Source organism: Camelus ferus, chromosome 3 (assembly GCF_009834535.1).
Source record: "Camelus ferus isolate YT-003-E chromosome 3, BCGSAC_Cfer_1.0, whole genome shotgun sequence".
NCBI classification, from domain to species: Eukaryota; Metazoa; Chordata; class Mammalia; order Artiodactyla; family Camelidae; genus Camelus; species Camelus ferus.
The window spans coordinates 15,505,198-15,530,317 of NC_045698.1; the positions used below are offsets into that span (position 1 = coordinate 15,505,198).

General features: G+C 35.5%; 1 protein-coding gene across 1 annotated transcript in view; it reads right to left on the reverse strand.

Annotated features, from left to right (window-relative positions):
• CDH12 (cadherin 12) overlaps positions 1-25,120 on the reverse strand; it is a 342,925-nt gene that overhangs the window by 86,403 nt on the left and 231,402 nt on the right. Inside the window, exon 4 of the mRNA XM_006189587.3 lies at positions 1,280-1,399. Within this exon, the coding sequence (XP_006189649.1) occupies positions 1,280-1,399 (120 nt within the window). The remainder of the gene's footprint in view (positions 1-1,279; positions 1,400-25,120) is intronic.

Sequence of the window (25,120 nt, forward strand, 5' to 3'; positions counted from 1 at the left end):
TTTTCTGGACTTTCTTCAGCACTGACGTTCCCTTCTTAAAGGGAACGTCCTTACTACAACCTTCTCTTTTTTAGGTTTACAAAAGGAAGCAATTCCCAGCCTCATTCCCTTAACATTTTGATGGCTTGATGAAGAGGGTGAGAAGTGAGGAAAGAATGGCAGATTCACTTGACAGAAAGTTTGCAGGTTCTTTATTTCCACTTAATTGACCTTTTGTTTACAGGCAACATCAATCCATGGTTAATTATTAATTAACCTATATCTAATTGGTATTCCAGATTTTAGCACACACTTTGGAGGAAGTATAAATTTTTAAATGTTTAATCCATTTGCACGTATAGTGTAGGAAGCAAATACCTCTTAAATTGATGTAGTTCTTTAAGGATCTATTTGCAAATTTTAATAATAACTTAGTTTACTTTAAACTAATGTAATAAAGTTGAATTCAATATGCAATATACTGTAATGTGTTATATAAGAGTTGATAAAACAACTGTCATCACGGAGTTTCTGCTTTTACTGTGACATGGAACACCTACTTTGATCACTGGTCAGCTTGACTGGATCTCCTTAAAAACTCTCCTCATTCAAAAACAGATTCTCTAGAAACAGGGGGTACTTTATTTCATTTTAAAGGGAATACAAACTCTTCCTGCGGGTTCACCTGCCTTCCTTAGATTCTATATGGGACATATATACTGGGCTTTGAAAACTGGAATTTAAATGGTTTGACTTAAAAATGAGTCTGGCTTCAAAAACACAGACCAGAAGAATGAGTGATCTTGGTGTTTAAAGTTTGTCAGCCCTCTTCTTTCCCCTACTGGAAGTATAAGTCTGTATTTATCCAAACTCACCATCCAGAACCCTTGATGAAGATAAGAAGAGAAGTTCCATAATCTTGGGTTGATAAGGCCCCAAACTGAATATTAGTGAACCCGACCAAGAACAACCCAAATAAAAAGCAATTTTAGCCAGAAGAAACAAAAAACGAATATGCCTGGAATTCTGAAAATTTAAAGTAAATCATACAGAAAATTCCTAAATAACAAATTCAGACTTTGCACATACAGGTGAAAAAATTTATATTTATACCAATTTCAGTCCAAAGGACTTAGTTCTGCAGCAGCAAGGTAAGGTCCCATCTTCCTTTGCTTCATGGGCGGCAGCACATTGAATCTTTATTGCAGTGTTAGAATAGGCAACTTCCCATGCCAAGATGTAATTAACATTTAAATATTTGAAGGGGAGGTGATAATGTTGTCTCTAATAAAAAAGTTACCTGTCTTGGGATCAATAGAGAAATAAGGTTGTCCCTGAAGAATGCTGTAAACGACTCTGGCACTGTTTCCATATGTTGGGTCATCTGCATCCGTGGCCTTGACCTGGAGCACATATGCACCTGGAAAATAAGACAATATGACTCTAGCATCTCTGTTTTACAGAGCTCAAGGTCATGTCTTTTATCTTCTGGACTCCATTTTCCTTTGGAATTTGGCATTAGTTAATTCTGTGGGTATATGATGTCACTGAGAATAACTTAAAGATTATAACCAAAATGTTGGGCAACAATATTAGCTATTAATGCAAATGATGCATAATTTTAATATCTTTTTAAAAGCTGGGTCCATGGGGAGGGTATAGAATGAGTTCCTGGGTTTAATTCCCAGTACCTTTATTAAATGACTAAATAAACCTAATTACCCACCCCCCCAATAAAAAAACATTAAAAAAAAAAAGCTGGGTCCATTTCCAGTAGCTAGATTATTGACTTGAGAGTCATCACAATAGCTTTATTGATTTGGACACCAAAGAAAACTTGACACAGCTTACATTAGCTCATCTGCTTATTGCAGATGCTTTAACTGCATGATTGAGTATCAATAGAAAAGCTAAAAGGTTTAAAGGCTTACTGAACTTTAAAGGGTGTAAGTAATTTGCAATTGCAATTTAAAAATCAACAATTACATACTAGCTTAGGAAGCCTTTAATTAGGATGGAATAGTTGAGAAAAAGAGGAACGGAAAATAATTGCAGTTCTAGCAAGAGAAGTATCTTTATGCCTCCAGACTGAATTAACCTAAGTGTTCACTGACATAGGAAAACTTTAAAGGCAATCCAAATTATCTGTAGCTTTTCTCATTTTTTGATACTTGGCCATATTACTTATGTTCTAAGAGAATATGATGGGAGTTTTTTTCAGTATTTTTGTCTTATATATTCATAGTCATAGTTAAAGTTTTTGCTAAGAACTTTTTGGGTATCTCTTCTTAATTTCCATACAATGTTACTATTCTGAGTTGCGAACAAAGCAAAGTCAAAAGTATCAAATTTAGTATAAATAAAATAATAAGTCGCTGATGAAGGAAGGAAACGCCTGCTGATCATAAAGGGAGTGATATGTACATCCAAGCTTCTACAGTGGCCAGAACGCCCTTCACCTCCGGGAGGCATTCAGTATAACTGCTTACTTTTGAGAAAGCAGAGTTTCCATTCCATTCAGTTTCTCATTCAGGCTTTTCTCTTAAGTCAGTGCAAACTGGGAACAAGCTCAGTATTAGGTTTGCTCTAAAAGGTAAGAAAATGAATCATCTCCACCTCTACTTTTTTGTTAACTGAAGTGTTAGAAGGTGAAAAAAGTACAAAATCATAATTTTCGGCAGATGACAAATGCTTTATCTTAGGATGCACTGGTGAATTCTAGCTGTATCAACAGATGAAACATGCGGTTTATTACAACAGCCTTTCCCAGGAAAGTAAACTACTAGAAGGAAAGTAGGCAAACATTTCTAAGAGGGCAAGAGTGATAACTGAGGCACCCACCATCATCCATCATCATCATTATTGTCATCAAAATATTTGCATCATCACTAGTAACTGACAAATAGGCACTGATAGGCATCAGGGACATGTATTAAAGATTCCTCAAAACCATGTCCTCCTTAATGCTGTAGGCATGAACAGTTGCAAGAGTAAATTCCCTTCTTTCCTTTCGTCTTCTGAGTAGCAATTTTTCCCCCCAGAAAAATCACTCACCTGAATCTTCATTATCACTTCATCACACATATGTAAAGTCTACAAACACTCAATAATGCCCAATTCTAGACACAAATATTGCAGTTGAAAAATCTGTAAATTGTTTTACTTTGGGGATATCTTTGAAGAAAATGCTTATCTTCTAGAAAATATGTAGTAACAAATTTCATAAACTTTTATCTGTCACCATAGGCTCAATGCAAAATAGAAAGATGAATTAGATAGTATCTTTTCTTTTACATTTTTGTTGTTAATATTAATATGAACCTTCATTAAGAAGGCAGAAAAATATTGTCTTCCAAATGTATATTAAATTTTTGTTAATCACTTTTAAGCCCAAATGTTAAAGGAGTGAATTGAGAAGTATTCCCATAAGTTATAAAAGCAGCAAATATGCATAATTCGATTTCACTTTGTCCAACTGTAAATGATCCAACTCAACTGGGTAACCAAAATAATGGCACTTGTTTTAACCGCAGTATCATATATAGTATCAAAAATGGTCATCTGCTCAGCTACAGTAGAGATTAACTCTGGTTTAGTGAAAAAGCAGATTCCAGTGTAAGTTATCCACGAGTACTTAGAGCTACCTCTATAGGTGTTTACAAAAATGCAGTTAAACATTATTACATCAGCTTTTTTGCTGGCTGTTCCATGGCTTTCACCAAACTAATGCAAAAGAGAGATTTCATAATCTCTTCATTAAGAAGACTCAATGATTTTCTGAAGCAGATACATCTCCAAAGACCTCCTTCCTCAGTGCTTGCAGAGCGCACCAGTTCCTGACACTACTAAACATGAAGTACCCAAGAGGTAGGAGCAGGAGGTTGTGGTTGGGAGCATGTTTAGTGTGAAACAAGGAAATAACATAGTCAGTGACATCCACAAAAACAGGAGTGGTGTTCTTGTGTGTAGCAGTCATCCTGGAGTTTGTTCTCCTATCACTCAAATCCAGGTGACAATGGAATCACTCTAAATGTTGATGATCAGAGAGATTGTAACTCGCAGGGAAACCATTCCTTTACAATCAGCTGGAGATGAAGTTCAGAATGTGCAATCGAGAGAATTGGATCACGTCAACTTTCCACGTAACACTGCTCTGATCAGCAGTAAATTAATTAGTGTAATTTTAAGTAACAGTTAAAGCTAATATTAAAACAATTATTTGATAGTAATAGTTCAATTCTAAATTTTAAGTGGTCAAGGAAGAGAAAAGTAGATCACTCATTGAGAGTTATATAATCCTCATGAATGAAGAACAGGCATTAGGAGAAGCCCATGCGATATAAACCACAAACTAAATAAGGTTTTCATTAAAACACCTAGATAGCTGTGAGTTAGAGTTCAGATAAGAACCAAATTAGATATCAGTTTAGTATACACAAATGTATATACTAAAATATATTTGAAAAACTAACTCCAATAAACCTTTATACCACCATAAAATTCTGAATAAAAAACTTGTTAAGAATACATTGCCCACATGAATTAAATTAGTCAATATTCTTTAACCATTTTTCTTGAAAACACCAATAAAAGGCATAGCATTTGATTTAGTATTTCTGATTTGAGAATTCATACACATGTCGACTTTGATCAGGCATAACCCATACACAAACACACAGAGTAGTGTGACGGTTTCTAGGGACTTCTCTCAAAGTTACTAGCATGTATTCATCCATTCAGTTAGTTATTCTTTTAACAAATATTCACTGGTTTCCTATGACATGCCAGGCACACTGCTCAGGGTGCTAGGAAAACACAGTAGAAAAAATTGAGGGACCCACCCAAGTCCTCAAGAATTCTATCTAGAGGGGAATGGTAAGAGAAGCAGATTTTAAAATAAACAAATATATAGATGTAGTTGTAGAGAGCTATATAGCTATAAAGACAAAGATACAGATGTAGATATAAATGTAGAGAGCTATGATATCTCATTATGGTGAGTGCTAAGAAATACACTGAAGCAGTGTAAGGAAGTAGAGAGGGAAAGATGAGGGGCTGTTTCATATAGCGATCAGGAAAAGCAAACTTTAGGAGATCTCATTTATGTGGAGACCTAAATAAAGTGAGTTGTTCTTTTTCTTTCTTTTTTTTTTTGAAAACTCAGGCCATGTGCCAAGGCAGTTCTAGGTACAAAGATGTCCTGAGGCAGGGGGCTTGCTGAGCATTGAGAGGGACCTCAGGGGCCCCCTCACTGTAGACTGAAACATGATGAAAAAGAGAGGTCATGGAGGAGACACCATTTTAGAACCTCTTTCAGGAATATTCCAGAATTTAGCTACCCTTCCAGCAACTATTCATCTCATTATAACTATCTATCTACTTAAACTACTAACCTATTTTTTCAATTTTTATTTACATGAAGGAGATGAAACTACTCACGTGTTCTTGAACCTTACTTTCCTCAGTAAGTAACATACTGGGCAGACATGTTACAAAAGCATATAACCATTATTAAAGTAATAAGCACATCACCCTCACTTTTAAACACTCTCCATTTGGTGGGCACTCCATTTAGACAATTTTGTGAGATTTTTTTTTCTTATTACAAACAATTTTGCAGTTAGTGAATTCTTACCATTGGGATCGCTGGGTCTAAAACGTATGAATTCAACATGTTGATAGATATTGAGGCCAAAACACTGCCTCAGTTTACATTCTTACCAGCCCAGCGTATTTTCCAGCATTCTCACCAGTCTTCATCGTTCCTGTGTTTATCTTTTCATATTAGGAGTGAACTCCCCCTGTGTTTATCATTTTTATTTTGTGTATGGGGGAGTGTATGTAAGCTATATTCGCCTTCTTAACCTGTTCTGCTTTTGTAGTTTGTATCCATCTATTGGAAGTATCTTCACTAGCTTACATTGACTTAGCTTATTAAAGATAAGTTTTTAATTTTGTGGTCACTGTAAGTGGTGTTCCTTTATGTGTATTTGTTTACCTATATCTGCATGTGTGTATACCTACCTTAAAAATGGTATTTTACAACCGTGTTTGATGAGATTAGGAGGTTTAATTATCTCTTCTTCTTAAATTCTACACAATGAGCATGTGGATTCTGGAGCCTAGAGTTGGCAAGCCAGCTGTCTTTCATAATGCAACCACGCAAGGGGTACTTCTGCTTGCATGTGCAAAGTGTAATAGTTATTTATGCTTTATTTGATTTCATTAAAATGAATATTATCAATGGAGATAAATTTCAAAAATAGTCTGAGATTTCACAGTGTCTGCATTTCACAATCGAAGAATTGAGGCCCAATGATATTAAAGTCATTCTTATTGACACTGAAAGGCATTCTCGTACGAAATAGTAGAGAGGCAGGAGTGGAACTGAGCCCAACTGTCTCATGATTTCAGCTAAAGTGGGCAATTCATTCCTTCTTTCAATCAAAAAATGTTCAGTGGTCCCCACTAAACACCAGGTACTGCTCTCAACATACAATAAAAAACAATACACTACATAATAATTTATTCTGTCAAACACCACTTCCAGCATGACAGGCTTCTATTCTATGTATTTTTTTTTGCATTTAGGTATTAAATAAGGAAATCTGCTAAAATACATTGAAAATATAAGTGGATTATATTGAATTTATGGCATATATATATATATATATATTTCCCAGATGTGTAAGAACATTCTATTCATTGAATATATTCTTTGAATATATTCTTTGCTTTTTCGTTACCCCTGCAGCTGTCTCAACTGGCTTGGATCCTCACTCTCAAGTGCAAGGTTCAAAAACATCTTATTGCTTCCTTGTCCAGTATCTTTTACACGGGACTGTCAGAGTCGTTGTCCCATAACACAAGATCATCATGTTACTCTCATTCATTAAAAAAAAAAAGTTAGGATTAGGAAAAAAAAAAAGCACTTCTAATGAGTTTCTATTCCTGTTGAAAGAAACAGTATCTAAATTCACTGATGTGCTATGAATAGCATGACATGAATGAGTTTCATTATCCTTCCCAGATTAACTTCCAGCTGCGCGGCCGAGACCCCGTGGAGTGACGGTACATACTCATTCATTGTTTATTTGAGGCTTTCACACCTCTGCACTCCCGCTCTGGTGAGCCTGCTACCTGTAGGCCATTTGCTTCCACCATGTGGGGAAACCCTACTCACTTCTGATTTCCCAGCTCCACTGCCACTTCTGTGAATCCTTATTTTTCTGCTCCCAAGCAGAAATAATTTGTCCACTTCTCTGTCCTCCCACCAGCCTCAGCACATTTTAATTTTTTTGAAACTCTATACATCATGTGTTCTTCTCATGGACTACAAAGTGTTTTACATCAGCAGCCTTTCCACATTCGTTCTTTGTACATCTCACATCTGTAGAAGTAAGTCCCAAATAGATATTTATTGGTGAATACTTATAATACTCACATGTACACACAAAAACACAAACACTAAACACACAATATTCTAAATGGGCAACCTCACACCTCATTATGGCCTTTAGAGTCTTTTTTAAACAGTAAATTGGGAGTGTAACTTGTCTGGAAGTTCTAATGTACATCACTGTTCACATTTAAGAAAGCAGAATCAAAAATGAATGGTAATGCATTTTTAAAAAAATCACATAAGCAAGATTTAGTCACAATATGGGGCACAAACCTAAGGGAAGTCAAGATAAATTTATTCTCTGAATAATGTTAACCCTTGTCAGGACTGATTCATAACACGATGAGAAATAAAAATTTAATGTAGCATATCATTTTCTCTTTGTCTTTGCCTTATGTATACACTGCATTATAACCAAGAAATTATAACAATTCGAGTTTAGAAGTTATAGAATTATAAGTATACTCAAATTTGTGTTCAAACAGGATTGAACAATAAATGTACATTTTACAACATAAAGAAGACATTAAGCAGCAGAGAATGTAAAACTGATTTTCAGAATCAAGTCGGGTAGAGGGAGTAAATGAGTGTGTGTGCACACGCGTCACGTGCCATAAAGCCATAGGATACTATAAGACGTTGAAACATGAGTTCTGCTAAAAGGGAGCTTAATTACAAAGTAAAATTTAGCACAGATGCACAGCAGGTACGCTCAGTCTTTAAAGGAACTGGGTCTTTAATCAATTTTACATTACATTTCACTGCACTGCTTGTGAACACTTGGCTCTTAGCTTCTGTCTGTGGATTCTCTTATATTTGCTGCTTAAAGTTGTAAATGGCTCCTCCGTCCTCTGTATCTGCAACCAGGAGGGAATATAGAGATATTTACAAGGATTATTAGGAACATGGATTTCTGGGGTCCGTCCTAAAGTCTGATTGAATTGTTTTTAGGTGTGGCAGATTTCAGAAATGCTTTATCTGAAAGTGGCTCCAATGAGCAGCCCTGGTGGAGGAGCCCAGTCCTGCACAACTTCTCTAGCAGATTTCTCCAGTGAGGAGAGACTACGTCGCTTGCCATCATGTTCGCCATCTTCATCTTGGGAGTCATGGTGCCCACGCTTGAATCCTAGATCGACCACTCGCTAACTGTGTGACTTTGAGCAAATTACTTAACCTCTGTTTCAGTTTCCTCATATTCAAAAGAAGTGAAAAAAAAATAGTACCTATTTTCTATCAGTATTAAATGAGTTAAAATTAATACAGAAATAGAATAAGGTTTTCCACATAGCATGTGCTATTTGAGTGTGTGTAAAATAAATAATACGTACTCACTGTTTATTCTCCTAGGGTGAGAAACTCTTAATGTGTAACACTAGTATGATTTCTATCTTCAAGTCCCATACCTTAATATTCAAATACTGATCTGGATTTTAACTCCTATGTGTTAGAGAAATGTGACTTTGAGATGTGTGTTTAAAATACATTAAAATGCAAACAAGCAGACTGTGACGATATTGGAGTACTTTATGAGACACCCAAGAAAGAAGAGTTACATACTTTTCAAATCTGCCTGAAATAATTAAAACTTTTAAGGATTAGAAAATATGTATGCCATTAAAAGTCGTCCAGAGTAGAAGTTATTCCCTCTTGAACTGTACTTCTAGGATCAGAACAGGCAATTGGTTTTTCTCTGCCCTCAAAGCTGACTCTGTTCAGCCTGGCCTCACAATCTTCCCTGGCACACGTAATGCTGTGACATCAACTTATAATTTGTTATTCAGTCAATGATCCAAAAGTACTCTAAGGTTATAAAACTTTCCTCCTAGATATGTCCTAAATATTTTAGACTATATATATTTACACCTTGTGATTCAAATGTGCTTTGATGGATAAGTGAATCCATTTTTATGAGCACTTTATCTCTCTGTTGTGTGCCAAGAATTTTAGACTGTGAACACCAATACAAATGCTAATGCCTGCTCCCGGTAACACATACTGAACCCTGACTTCAAGTGATGGTACAAGAGTGCCTCTTTCATACTTAACGCAATTTAGAAATTATTTTCACAGATGTTGTCAGGAAATTTCATAAAAATCATGATGAAATGTGAGTTTGGAATTCATTCACTCAGTGGCTCTCAGCTATAATTCAGTAGCTTTGTATTTCGGCTTGTAGCATCATATTTCAAAGGATAAAGAAATCACTTTTGATGCAGATGCATTTAGCCAAGGTATTAAGGACCAGTTAATCAGAGTTTATTTGAAACAACACCCAACACACCCAAAATGATTTGTTTTTATTTGATCGGATGATTCTGCCATGTTAAGAGTAACAAAGATTTATCTACCTATCTAGCCATCCAAACCATTTATCTGCCCACTCTCTCTGTCTCTCTCTGTCTCTGTCTCTCTCTACATATACATATCCATTTATAACTCTATCAATCTAGTTTTAGTAAAAGGAAAACTACAAATTACATATATATGTGTATATATATGTGGGGGGGGCGGGCGGTATGTGTATTGGTGGGTATATAAACTAGAAGTCAGAAGTATTGAATCCTAGAACCAGTTCTGTAATTAGATGGATATATGATCTTTTGCAAATTATTTAAATTTTGTAAGGATAATAATGTAATTTTAGTGGATATGTAATTATATCCCCCCAAATTTTAATCCCACCTAATGGGCAGCACTGTTCCTACACATCCTCGTATTTCACTGTCTCCCTCACACTGCTGGGTGTGTTAGGAGGAGCTTGACTCCCATGGAGACATTTGGTTCAAGTCTAAACTCACCAACTTGAGTCTTTTTTTTTGTCCCCTGGTTAATAATGGTTGGTTAAGGAATGTAAATATAACCCATTTCAAGCCAATAAAACCAGAGGAGATTTTTGATAAGACTTTCTAGGAAATGCTCTCTTTTTTCTTTTTCTCTGGACACTGGTGTACACATGGCTGGAACTGCTCTAATTATTTCAACAGCTTGGGGGAAACATGATGGGAGACCGTGGCACATGAGAGGCCACACCCAGGAATCTCAGGAAAGGTCATGAGGAGTCTTGCTCTGAAAGGATTACAGCTCAGCCTCGAAGCATCTTGATGATTTGACACCATACGTCCAGTTTTGTGTGAGATTTTATACTTTAAGTTGGATTGGGGTTTTCTGTTACTTCCAAATTAACAAAATTTTGGCAAGTCACTTAAATAGTCTAAGTCTCTGTTACTTCAAATAAAAAAATGGGAGTATAAATAGGCAACTCAGGGAACTTATTTATGAGTTAATGCATGTAAATTGCTTAGCGTAATAACCGGCACATGGAGGACTCACATCAAAACTGTTATTTAAATTCTTCAACTTTAACTATAAAGCTTATTATGGGCTGAGATTTCCTTGTTTCCTTTTAATTCCAGTAACGTGTTCTACAAGTTGAAACAGAATCCAACCTTACCTCTTACCTAAATAACTTTTCCTTTACTGCAGGTCAGTCTTGGCGACAGGATTTTGAACGTATTATGGCTCTGTCCAAATCCTTCAGTGATATGTTATGAATCACTACACGCACTCTGAGTTCTTTCAAGACTGTTCATCATCTGATATCCATCCGTTTTCTCATTCTAAACCTTAACTCTTCAATTTCTCCAAACCTCCACTCCAGGAAATATGTTTTATCCACTGTTCAACAAAAATTAGAGCTCTGCCAATTCATTTTTGGGTAATAACTTTGAGCCTCTCATCCAAGAACTGGAAACCTGTATCTGAATTCCATAAGGAGTTTGCAAAGTATATATAAAGTATATATATGTAAGTCACCTTCTTTTAGTTTCTTCCACTATTGCCTGCTTCCCAGTCACTTCTTATAATCCAGTCTACCGCTGGGAGTACTACAGACAAACTCATTCATTGTTACACTTGCACGGAATTTTCATCAGCTCTTTTTCTTAATTGAAGTCTTGCTTTCTCCTGAGCCTCCTAGCACTTTTAGGCATGCCTTCAGCTTCCCCGTACTGCTTCTGATTGACTGACCTTCCCTACCACCCCTGAAAGGGGCTCCTCATGTTTACCTGTCTTCTCTGAGGGAATTTAATTGGTTGATGCAAATCTCTTTTTTCAGGTTGCTTCCAACTATGTTTGGTTTCATCAGCATCATTTACTCTTGGCTCTCTGCTTTCTCCCTTGATCACCATTTCTTAGTCTTCTTTATGGTCCCTTTTCTTCTCCTTGCCCTTTAATCGTTCGTGCACCCCAAGGTTTGTCACTCACCCCATGTGCCTAACGCTACAATGTCACTCATATTTGCCTCTAGGTACTAGTGACTGGACCATCATTAACATTTTCCAGTTGCTTAAATAACAAAACTACATGTTAACTTAACCAAGATGTACCCAATTTCTTGGTTACATTCTAAATTAAAAAAAAAAACAAAAAACGGTAACATTGTCTGCCTCCAGTCCAATCCCCTTTATTGGCTAAACATTGCTAAAATATGTTTGTCCTCTTCATCCTGCCACTACGCTTCTTCAAAATGTTACTGCTTGTCACCTGGATGATAGTGTTAAAATATTTAATAATTTCCCCTTTGCCCATTATCACACCTACTACATTCCCATTGTGTCCTTAAAGCTACATTCATCTTTCAAAAATGCAAATTTGATTTTGTCCTCAGCACCATCTCTAACACTTTTCGTGAATCTGCCTCTATTTACATCTCCAGGTTTATCTCTGTGACATTTTCTGCTGTCTCAATACAATATTACTTCCCTAAGACATAGTGCTACTTCATATCCTGCTCTTTATAGATGTGTTGTGGATATCAGACATGTCTCCTTTCGCCCAGGGGGACTTCAGCCCAAATTCAAGATGGCCTCAATAAGCCCCTCTTGCAGAAACTCATTTCCATATGTTCACAGAGCATCATGTCAGGTCTCTGACTAGGCAGCAAGCACCATACACAGTGAAGACAGCTTATGGTTCTTTTTTAATTCTGGCACCTGCTATGGAGTTTGGTACATAATCGGTACTTAACACATTTCTTTTGAATAAGTTAATTAAAAAATTAGTGAGTTTGGACTTTAAAACATTTTTGATTGGACAATGTTAGAAGTTTCCAGTGAAGTCTTTATTATAACCCTTGACTCAGGCCAAACATTCAACGTCCCTTCGTCTCAACGTTTATGGTAGTGATGCTGCCTCACTGTCTGTTACAGAAATCAAAGGTGCAGCTTCAAATCAAAAGTGACTTGAGAGCTGTTAATGACAGTGGCCGAGGAATACAAGAAACCAATTACTAGCTTGTGAGTGATCCCAACACATCAACCCCTGCGAAGTCTACAGAAGATTATATGATTCTACTCTTAGGTTCAAGGAAGAGAATAAACTTTTGCAGAAGCAAGGACTGTACTGAGGTCCTGTCTCTGGAAAATCCATTACAATACAGTCGAGAACTTGCTGCATCAGTTCACATTACCTGGAATCAAGTGATCTTGATTATTGATGACTTGACAAACTCAAAGACATGTCACTGCAATATTTGCAGAAGTGCTCACAGATCCCCATGTACACTGATAGAGAGCATGTTCAGCTCTAAAGCAGCAGCAATTGTCACCATTATTGTTTAGATAATCTTAGCTGATGGAGAAAGATGTGCTATTTGTGTATTAGCCCTGTGATTTAGTATAAACACTTTGTTCCTTTTGTGCTGTGATTCATTGTTGCAGTCATTTAGGCTGAGCTTGAATTTTAGTAATTGTTAAAGAAATAAAAGACTTGGACACCTACAGCACAGTTGACCCTTCAACAACGATTTTGAATTGTGCAGGTCCACTTATACGGAAATTTTTTTCAATAATTAATACTGCAGTTCTACACAATCCAAGATTGGTTGAATTCAGGGATGTGAAACTGTGGATAAGGTGGAACTGTGGATTCTGAGAGCCAACTATAAATTAAACCTGGATTTCCAACTGTGTAGAGGGTAGGAGCCCCTCTTCCTTGTGTTCTGCTGGTTCTTTTAGATCCACTGTCATCCAGTTGATCAGGGAAGAAATGTACTGCAGCTAAACAAAATTCAGACTTTACTAGATTTCATTTGCCTGCTAATCATCTCCCAATTGATGAACAAATGACAATGGATAAGGCAAACAATTTGATCTCAGTTTTTATTCTTCTACAAAATGGGAGATTTGGAATAGATGCCTTTCGATTCCCCTATACAAACATATGTTGTAATTCTAGACAAAATAGCCTGAATGAATTCATAGTCGATGAGGTTAAACTTTGATGGATTTATCAACTTTACTTCACCTAAGTTTCTATCAAATTTTCACTTTATGTAAGTTTCTGTCTTGAGAATGGAACCTAAGGATTGAATTTGAAAAAGTTATAGTTATATTTCTCATGGTGATGTATGGTGGTGTATGTTTTCATTTAGAAAAAAACTTTAAAAGTTGGACATGAGTTTTAAAGCTTATCAAAAAAGAAAAATAACATATGCATTATCATTAATGTATAGGATAATGATCTGTTTATTAACCCCTTTGAACTTTTCAGAGTAACACATAAAATGAAAGATAAAAAACCCTTATATCACTAAACTATAGTTTTAATGCATGCTTTATGGAGCATTGAGCTTAACTCACTACCTGCACAATATATGTCTATAACTTGGAAGCATTTCTATTACTTAAGTTGAAAAAATTTGATGTTACTTTAAAATACATGTTTGATTACAAAAATAGAATTAACTATGACATTATTTCCAAATGAAAGCTGTATCTTTTAATTCATTTATAAATCTATTATTTACCATGAGGATTCTCCCATTACACTAAAATTACTCCTTTTCACTATTTCAGTGAATATGTTGTTATATGGAGTGTCCCACATACAGTATTTTTTAAAAAGCTTTCAAGTTGTAAGCCAGCCATAAAATATAGTGCAGATTAAAAGATAAAAAAGGAATTAAAGTCTAAGAGAGAGTGAGTTATAGCTAGAAGGGGTTACTCATGAATTTCTTTTATGACCCAGCTGAGGAGACAGAGGAGAGATCAAATGAAAAGTGGGCAGACAGCAGAAGATGGTGGTCCAGGAGCACCAGAATATGCAGAATATTACGGCATGAATTCGACTCATATAAACTTAAAAGATAGATTGAGAACTTGATGAAGGGCAATTTTGCCTGGTACAATTACGACTTATGGGCTCGTGGTTTTAAAAAAGAAGCTTTGGGAATTGCTCAGGAATACTGTGAGTTGTATTAACGAAGAAAAAAATGAAAATAAAAATAAATGGTGTCAGAATGTGGGTTCTTATCTCCCCCAAAGTCCTCAAGCTACACATTTAACAAGTTTCTTGAGAGCATGCTGCAACCCTTAATCAAATTGTTCATGTTATTTTGACCAACAGACAAAATAACTTTCAACATTTGGAGAAGACAATGTTAAAAGAATTTCTTCTGTCACAATACAAAAAACATTAGCTATCAACAATGAAATTGTCTAAATCTTAGCATATGATGACAACAAAATTAACTAGTCTTTTATCTCTCTACTTTTTAAATCTCCAATTCACTGGCTCTATCTCACCAGCTTGAAGATAGCAGGCAGGCAGATTAATAAGAAGATGGCAGGCAGACAATGTGCTGATGTTAATAAATGGCTGATAAAGCAACCCCCTCTCTCTGCATGATCATCAGTGGAAAGACCAGGCACTTGCGATGGCTGGAAAGATCGTCCCTGAACACTTAAAAACTGCCTTCCTGTGATTTTCACCAAGTTGTCCCCATTTTCCTCGCTGGAGATACCGAGGATCTGTAGCTTACATGATGACCTTTAAGTACTGGCAGTTAGCTGTCATGTTCCTCCTTATCTTTCTTCTTTTCTTCCAACTGAACACTCCATACTCTTCAACCATGTCTTGTGTAACATGATTTTTCACCATGTCCCTCTTGTTCTGCTCTCCCTGGTCCCTCCGGCACTGCTAAATGTCACTCCTGGTACTCAGAAATGAATTCTTGAGTTGTAGAAAAAGCAGTACCAGGTTGTAGGAGGCTGTCCTTTAATATTAACTTTATCAGAACTTGTACTAGGTAATTAACTACACTGTGAGGCACAAGAGCGAGGAATAAAACTACTCTCGGACCAGTGCTGAGGAGTAGACGGCGTAAGTGGGGATTGTCTCAAATCCAGTCTTTCTTCTCTTAGCCCCAGGTTATCTTTCAGCTTTTTTTTTTTATTAGCACCAATTAATGAGCCAATTAATTGAGCACTCAGTCTAAACAAAAAGCCTGAGGGTATAAGATAAAAAAACAGACACATTAAGGAGAGTCTGATAAGAGGGCTATGTTAGCCAGGTCTGGGGCAGGGTTCTACAAGCAAATATTTGGTTACGATATACTCAAAGGTTAAATTCTAAATTGATGTCAACCTAGTCATGTAGAGGATCTGAGAAAGAAAAGGAGGACGTATGTTTTCCTTTCTTTTTCCTCCCATAATTTTGTTTAATAAAAATTTAGATTATTAAATGTTTTTTTCTTTAAATGAAACATAGAGACTTAGATTTCTAGCTTTAAGAAGGGAATTCCTAGTTCACTGCACACACCTCTTGTGTTAGTTCATTGATAACATACTTCACTAACAACACTAGGAGATGGGGAGCACTTCAGTCCAGAAAATAATGTATAATGTTTCATCGAAATACAGAAGTAGGCAGAGGATATAGCTCAAGTGGAATATAGTGCATTCTGAGTACACACAAGGTCCTGAGTTCAATTCCCAGGACCTCCTCTAAAAATAAATAAATAAATAAATAAACCTAATTAGCCCTCCCAAATATATAAAAATAAAAAATAAATACAGGAGTAATATATCATTACAGAAATTAAATTCACTCATTACCTTAATATCTAGAAGCCATTTCCAATAATATTTTTAAGTTTTCTTGTTTCTACACAGATTTAAGTAAATTGAGGTCATACTATTCATAATATATTGTAACCTATGTTTGAAAATAATACTATATAGTGATAACCATTCGGCTTTTAAATATAATTGGATGACATGCTGTTAAGAAACACACAATATTTCATCAAATTAGTTATCTCACTGTTTTTTAAAAAAGCAATCCATCATCAATGTCATCTAATTTATTTCATGTTTTCACCATTATAAATAAGGGCACACTGTACCTCCTTGCATATGCAAATGGGTGCACGTTAGATAATTCATTTATTTCAAAGTAAGTACTAAGATTTAAAATAGAAAAAAAAATCTGATTGTATCTATGTCTATGTATCTCATTTATATCTGATCTGATAGAAAAATAAATGTATTTAGGGTGCTACCCATATATTTTTAATTAGAAAAATATAAGATCAATATGCCTCATTGTATGTAATAACTTTCATATTTTATCTCAAAATTTTTTTTTTAATAAAAAAGAGAGAAATAACACCATATTTTCTAAAAAGTAGTATTGGATTATTGAAAGTACTTACGGTCTTCATTTCTGAACCCAAAAATGTGTAAGGGATATTTTTCTTTTAAATATGAACGTAATTTAGCATAACAAAATGGGAGCAGGGAGATCTGGTTTCTGGCTCACTGCAGAGGAACATTGCAATTCCGATCAGGAAGCCCTCCAGTCTGTGAACACATTTCCCTCCCTGTCACGGCCAGTTTTAGTAAAGCTGTAGTTGTCTGCACCTGTAACCAGACAGGCCAACATCGCCTTTCTGGGGCTTATCTTTGGAAAGGAAAATATTACCAGTAATGTGCTCGGAAGCTAGACTCTTGAAGCTACTCTCACAGAAGTAATGTGAAACAAAATATTTTAGAAGCCTCTTCCTAGTCTGGATATTCACATGTGTGCAGCCTTGATAACACACGTCATCAGTGTCCTGAATACTGAACAAAATCAGCAAGACATATATTTCTGCTCTTTTGCATTCTGGACATTACCGTGTATATGTGTTTTTTTGTTTCCCCTTTTTGTCTCCTGTAAGAAGTAACCCATATCCATAAAAGTAATGCTACTGTTTCTCTATATACATGATGAAGAACAGGTGCCTTTGCCTAACACCCTTTTCCTCTAGCATCAGAGCCCAGAGCTGCTTTTGTTAGCACATCACTTACCAATAACCGGCAAGAATTGACTTTAATGCCTACGGAATGCAGTAAAGTATTAGGTGTCGTCTAAGATACTTCCTTTTATAATACAAACTATATTTGACCAGACAAACATAAATCTCAAAGCTTCATTCTATGTTTCAGGAAATACAGGAGGGGAGTTTAAATGATTGACTCTTAAATTAACCAATTCCAGACATAACATTCTATTTTTTGCTTTGCAAAATTATGGTAAGCACTCATACTTTGTGTGTGTCTCATGAGTATTTCTATTTCAAAATCTAAATAACTACTTTCCTTTAATTGTTAAGATTTATTTTCCTCAATAATCTTCCCATTGCAACACACTACCCAGCACAGCATCCACCACAAATATTTAATTAATGGTTACTTAAATGGCTGAATACTTTTTTATGAATGCAACTCTTGGATCAATGTGTAAAGTCAATTATTTTGCATAATAGTTAACGGCAAATAAAAAGAGTAAAAAGACCTGCATTCTTACTTTCAATTAATTATTTGGTTAAGGTAGGATTTCAATTATTGTATTTCTTATGTGTTTTCACTATTCTAAGGTACAATGGATTTTAAACTCAGTGGAGAAGGATAAACAATTATTATGTGTTTTATATTTGTTTATTTTCATTTGCATATTGGTAAATATGGATGTGTTCCACACCCATTAAACCACAAGTATACATGTAGAGTGACCCGACATACGTAGCTTTTGCAACAGAGATGCACATACATAAACTACAAGACTGTCTGTGATCCCTATATATTTGAAAAGTAGACTAGCTCAATAAAGCTTATTTTGTAAGGCTGTATCAAAAATATAAAGATATCATCAAGTATAGTTTATGAAATAAATATGACTATCACTATATAGAAAAAATAAAAAAAATAGAAAATTTAAAGTAAAAAATAAATGTAATATAGTTTTATATTAAAGAAAAATATCAAAATTAAAAAGTAAGTTGAAAGAGAGAAAAATCTGTCTCTTTACAATTGGCATAGCTGTTGCCCATATTATCTAAACTAGATAAACATTATGTCTGCATGGAATGCAGACCAGCATTCCAATCAGTGGTGAAATTAAGTCCAAAAGTTGATGTCAGTATACCCAAAACACCTTTCCAAAAGAAAGACCCACCAGCCATCTCTTGAGTTGCTTACATATATCATAACTGCAATGTACAGTGTTATATTAAGCATAAGATCTCATTCATTTTAGGTCAGTATAACATGTGAGATAAAGAATTAGGAGAAGATTAAAAGTTACCAAAAATGCATCCTTCGGTATTTGATCCCTTTTATATTGAAAACAGAATTAACTTACAAATATGGAATTTGCAGGCTCAGCCCTAATTTTGGAAAACTCAGCAAGAATATTAACATTGCATCCATCAAAGACTCAGGATTTTTGAGCGAGAAGTTACTTAAGGTAAAATCTCTTTTTACCCACCATTGTTTAAAATGAGGAAAAGAGCCAGAAAATAGTTAACCAATTACATGTCACGTGGTCTATTACTGTACTGTCACAGCTGGCAGAAAGCCTTGAAACCCTTCATTATCAGGGCAGTGCTATTTCCTCTGCCCAACATTAAAGAAAATCTTCATTCCATCAGCATTTCTTACCTAGACAAACCCTGAGGGCAGGTGAATGATGTGGCTCGTGAGACAAACACAGTCAAAATTAATGAATGTTTACCTACTTTTCTGAGGCCACTTTTCATAGTAAATAACTCTCTGCAAGGCCACTGGCTCTACAAGGGTCAGAAGTCAGTCTTTGGATGAAGTCGTGTATATTTGGATGCGGCCAAAGTGGCTGTGTTTATCTCTGTGTGGGACAGTAAGAGTTTTCTTCAAGCAAATCGATGCTCCATGGTTGGTTTCTATTCTTACTTAAGTCTCCTTGCTAAATGCACCTTATTAATTATTTGGAAACAAGGTGAGAGTGTGTGGCTAGATCAAATCAAAACTTTAAAGGATGGAAGGAAGGAAGGAAGGAAAGAAGAGAGAGAAAATTAGGGAAAACCCCAAATTTACACTTAATTGATGGCTACTAATTTGAGTTCTTTTGAACTTGTTCCAACTCTATGCTGGAAAAACTAGCTACCCTTGACTATTATGCCAAACTGATTTAAGACATTCAGTTTTAAATCCATATAACTGCTTTCAGGTAAATTATTTCAAGTAAATAAAATCATATTTAAATTCATACCATTTTCATCAAAAAATAAAAATGATTATAGAACTGAAGTCTAGTTTGGAAATAAAAAATACACAAGGTTTTGAAATGACTCCTGTGAGAGTGTTAGTAATTCCATTTGTTTTTGTTTAATAATAATAATAATAAAAATCTAGTGATTGATAAATAGCTTCTGGGTTTACTCATACAGATATTTGGCAAGGCCCAGGGTGATGTGGTTATCAATCACGGTGATGAGCTGTCTTGTTCATTTAATATGACTTTTCCTGGAATGCAACACAATCCCCTTAGAGAACCCTATGGCAGTAGAGTGGATGGTGATTTTAGGATGGCAGCGGGAATAAGCAACCTATTTCATTGCTGTCACTTTCCTCACATTCCCCAGTCATATGCAGACTGTCACTTAGATCCAGAGATCCATTTGTACTGAGAAAGAAATAATCTTTCCTCTTTCAGTCTAATTTTATTCATCAGAGTTTTAAAAGTCATAAATTCTTCCTTGTGGCAGACACTCATGTCAAATATTAAAAATGTTTATTTCAATTTAGATATATGAGCTACTAAATATGTTTATAGAAATGTTTGTACCAATTTGTCTACAATGAGAAATCTTTGGAAACTCTAGTGAAAAATGGTTCTCAGGGATCTGATCTATGGCTCTTCTGACCCTCAAAGAAACTGTGATACTCCCTGCATCAGTTTTAAGAAAAGCGAAAGCATGATGACACATCTCTGTGTTCTTCCTTACAAAACCAGACTGAGCCAATAAATAGACTTCAATAACAACTTAGTAAAATAATTACATCTGCCAATGTAATAATATGATGTAGAGTAAAGTCAGAACAAGTAACCACTCAGCAATGCTTCACATAGAATTGGTCTTGCTCTGGATACAAGGACTGAGTAGATCAAGTTTGCCTTTGATGGCTGCTTCCCCATTCTCCTCCACTCACCAGTCACTTCACCACATTCCTCTGCATCTTGCTTTTGTCCCTATCTTTTGAACATCATATCTACTAGCAGATATCTCATTTGCACTGCACCTTAAATGACTCAGGACAGTTTTGATCATTACCTTTTAGCTTAATTGTGAAATTTCAAGCACAGATGGCTCATTCTAATGGGTGTTTGTAGGAATTATTTAGTCTAAGCTGTGGTTGAGGACAGAAGGCTGGAGTCAGGAATTATACTAATAGAATCAGAAAAAAAAAATGGCCACAATAAAAGGAAAATTCAACAGAGTTGGGAGAGAGAACAAAATTGGGTCCAGATATGTACAAAGAGTCTGGAAAAGGGCACATCAGAAAAGGCAAAAATTCAGACACACCATTTTATGAGCATAGACACACCTAGAGAAATATTTGGGCTGCTTCTTTTTTTGCTAAATAGTGCTGCTTACATTTATGAGCTATATCTAAGAGTCACCAGCTTCATCTAACAATGTCTTTGAATTTTTGATGCAGTACTACAAAATTAGGTTTTTTTTTTTAGCTATTCAATTTTTCAAGAATAAAATTCCAAATATTTTTTATAATTTTGATCGATATTTACTGCAAAATGTATCAATGTCCTGACACTGATTGTTTTAATGAACTGTATATTTTTATATTTACTATGATATAAAAACAAAAACAAATGTAACACTTATGATGAATTATATAACCCTTCCCCACTACTTGTGTTGAAGCCTAGAAGAGTTATAAAGCAATCAATTCTTAAGAGAAACATGTGAACTGAAATATTTCCCTAAGCCAATAGCTGCACTTAAGATTTTTCTTTGTCATTAACTATAGTCAAGGAATAAATGTCTTATTTCATGGAAGAGAGATTCAAAAGTTTCATACTGTAATTAAGTATTCACTCAAAAAAAATATTTATTTAATGCTTGTGACTGGTTTTGTGTTAGGTGCTGGTATGTGGAAATGACTAAGGGAAATAGCTCTTAAATAAGGTAAAATAGGTGTCTAATAACACACACAGAACACACACACACCAAAATAAAATGCAATAGGTTTTAGTAGGTGTAGAAACACATTTAAGACACATACATACACAAACACCAAAATAAACATGCAATTTGAAAGAACAGTAACTTGATTTTTCTTTTACCCTGGAAATCTGTATATAATTTTTAGCCAAATCATATAAAGAGCATTATTCCTTTTTGAATTTGGAATGTATTCAAAACTTCCAAAAGGTTTTTCTGACCAAGCTCTGAAGTTGAAATAGAGTTGATTGCTTTTTTATCTGTATCTCTTTAGAACATATAAAGGAATCTAACATTACCTGTGTAAGTCTCTCTTCCTGGATGAGTTGTGACTGTTTCTCATTCCTCCAATAGCTCCCATGTATAAGAGCATAGGTCATTGATAATGTTTATTCAAATTAATTAAAACTGAAATAAAATGAATCTATATAGTAAAGAAACTGAAAAAGGACTTGTTTTCAGACAACTAATACTTATTAACCTGCTGTTCTATTACTAATTAGTTGACTTTCTAAGCCATTTATCTTTATTGGTTATTAAAAGGGAGGATAGAAGATGGTGTAGGTAAGGGAACAGAGTTAATGAGAGGAGATAAATGTGTATGAAACTTCTAAGGGCTTTCTGAGAGAAATGGAATATACTGCCACCTTCCTCACCCTACCCCTCACACATTCCTTCTCTGAGAATACTAATGGGGTTAACATTTGTGGTCCAAACCAAAAATCTAGCAAGGAGGTACATTATGGTTCCGTGAGGGAAGGAAACAGAAATGAGTAGTCTTGTCCTAGTGCTGAGTAGAGAGAAGAAACCATGGTTCCACATCCATGTGTTCTATTAACACACGGAACTTCCTTGACAGAGAACATCACAGAGGGCTCATCCTTCTGTTACAAAACCTACTGTTCCAGAAGCAATCTTCAGTCTATTAGAGTGGCAGGGATTTTCTCTGAGCTACAAACAGGACACCGCGGGAAACTGCAGCACCCCGGTAGCCACATTGCTGCTCTTTCTTTCTTTCCTCGGGGACCAGCTGAGCTGCTGACAACAAACCACCTCTTGCCCGCAGAAGTGTGTCAGTGCCCGGAGGGGCGTCTGCTCCCCACCTGCAGCCGCTGAGGAAAGGGAGCTCAACCCCGCCCTCCGAGAGACCCAAGTCCGGCCAGAGTGGGCGGGTACAAGCGCCCATCACTGAATGTACAGGTAGATAGTGGGGCCGGCTTCCTTCAAATGATTATGCATGATGGTAAAGATATTAAGACCACTCCGTGTTTGAGAGCAAGCAGAGCCTGGATGCCCACTCCAGCACCGGACGGAGCCCCTTAAATCTCACTTCATTCAGCAGTGTGGCTCTTGGCTGTAACGCGAGCTCCAGGAGAAGAATGAACCAAGCTAAACAACTCCTTTCCCATGGGAGCTACCAGATACATTTAGGGAAGGCAGATTGGCTTTCATGCCTCTACTTAGTGTCAGGTTTGAGTAATGAATTCTGGTCTTAAATGAGATATGCTATCAGCCCCTTCAGCTGGAATGATAGACAGTCAGCCATATATACTTAATTGGATAAAGTTAGAGAGTCATCAAAGGACTGCAAGAAAAAAAAAAAAGATCATATATATATATACATATATATATATATATGATCTTGAAAAATTGTAATACATGAATTTTTCCTATAAACAATGAATATGTTTAATACCAACTCTTTTCCAAATAGATTAAATTGTAGATTATTATCTTCACAGCTTGAGCAATCAAAAAGTGGCAAGAAATATTTTTTCTCAGCTCAGATATCTAAGAGATGGCACATTCTTTCTCGTGCACACAGACAATTTCAGAAGCTGTCGCATGAATATGATGCAATTCAAGTTACATCAGTTCTCAGCAGATTATGGGAACTCTACCTCTTTCCCTTCCATTCTCCTGTAAAACTTCACGTTGTCATAATAACCTTCAAAGATTGCACTTGGTAGAGACACCGAGTGCCAAGCAAGGTCATCTACAGTCCAGCTAATGCGTAAACAAACATCATTTAGCTGTCATTTTGAAATCAACAAAATATAAACTCTCTAAGATTGACAAATGACCGAACATGTATGAGACAGAAGTAACTGTTTATGGCGTGATTTACAGATGGCGAAGCTAGTTGACACTCCAGGTTTCCCAGACACTTTAGAAAGTGATACTGTAGATTCATGAGGGGTTAACCTATAGTAGCTTATCACTTTTTAGATTTATTTATTTACTGTGGTCAATAGAATTCTTCTAATAGCACAAGGAAAAGGTCTCAGAATATTGCTGGAGAAAAATACAAAAGAAAATAAGTAAAACTTTAAGTTTTCTACTCTATATTCGCAGAGTCATTAGAAAATAAAAATAATCAAAAAATTAAATAGCTGCTTATGACTAAATCTGAAAACATTGTTTAAAAAATCAATATAAAATTTTTATTTCAATAAGAATTGCTAGAAATTATGATCAACTGAAACATTGCTCAATAAGGTGCTAGAAAGGAAGAAAATTTGTAAATAGAGCCACACAGCCAGGAATGTCATTTTCAGTGGCCCCATCAACTAATGGTCACAGATTTGCTTTAAAGATCTGGCTGAGAGAAATTTTTAACGTCAGTCCAGGGGTAGAAATTCATTGGTCACAATTATTGGCTGCATGTGACGTTGGACATCTGGAAAGCTTCCAGCATCCTCAGAACATATGACATCGATTTCTTTTCTATTTTGCTAACAGCAGCAACAAAAAATCTCCAAAGTGAACCCTTGATATTACTGAAGAGAAATGAAGCATGGAATGTGTTATGTTGGATGAAAATTTACTGACAAAGGTGATCTGAAGTTTCTAGAGACAATTACCATTAGCCTGTCCTATATACCTCCAAGTTTCTGAGCTATCCCAAAATGAAACTGACAGAGACAACTGTCAGTTTTTCTTTTTGTTTTTTTTTTACTGTATTTAAGCCAATTCAGAAACAATCATAGAAACATGAATATACAACATGCTAGTTATATGTATGTATGTTTGCAGCAAAATAGTTTTATATGAAGATTTACAAATATTCCTGACATAATTTATAAGGTAAAATATTTCTTTCTTTCTTATGACACCAACCAAATACTTCCAAAAAAGACTGAGATTTTAAATAGTTATATACCATAATTAAATTGTAGAAAACAACCTTATTAAAAATGTAAAGAAAATTGTGTGAGTTATATGCCACTTAATGTTTGTAACAGTTTTGATATTTTTATTAAAGTCATCATAAAATTAAAATGTTCCCTCTTAATGACAAGTGTGACCTTATGTAGGAAAAGCACCACCTTGAATATTCAACACTGCTTTCATCATCAGAATTAATCAAAAGGTTAGTTTATTTTAGGAAGAAATTATGGGAAGTATCCATAATT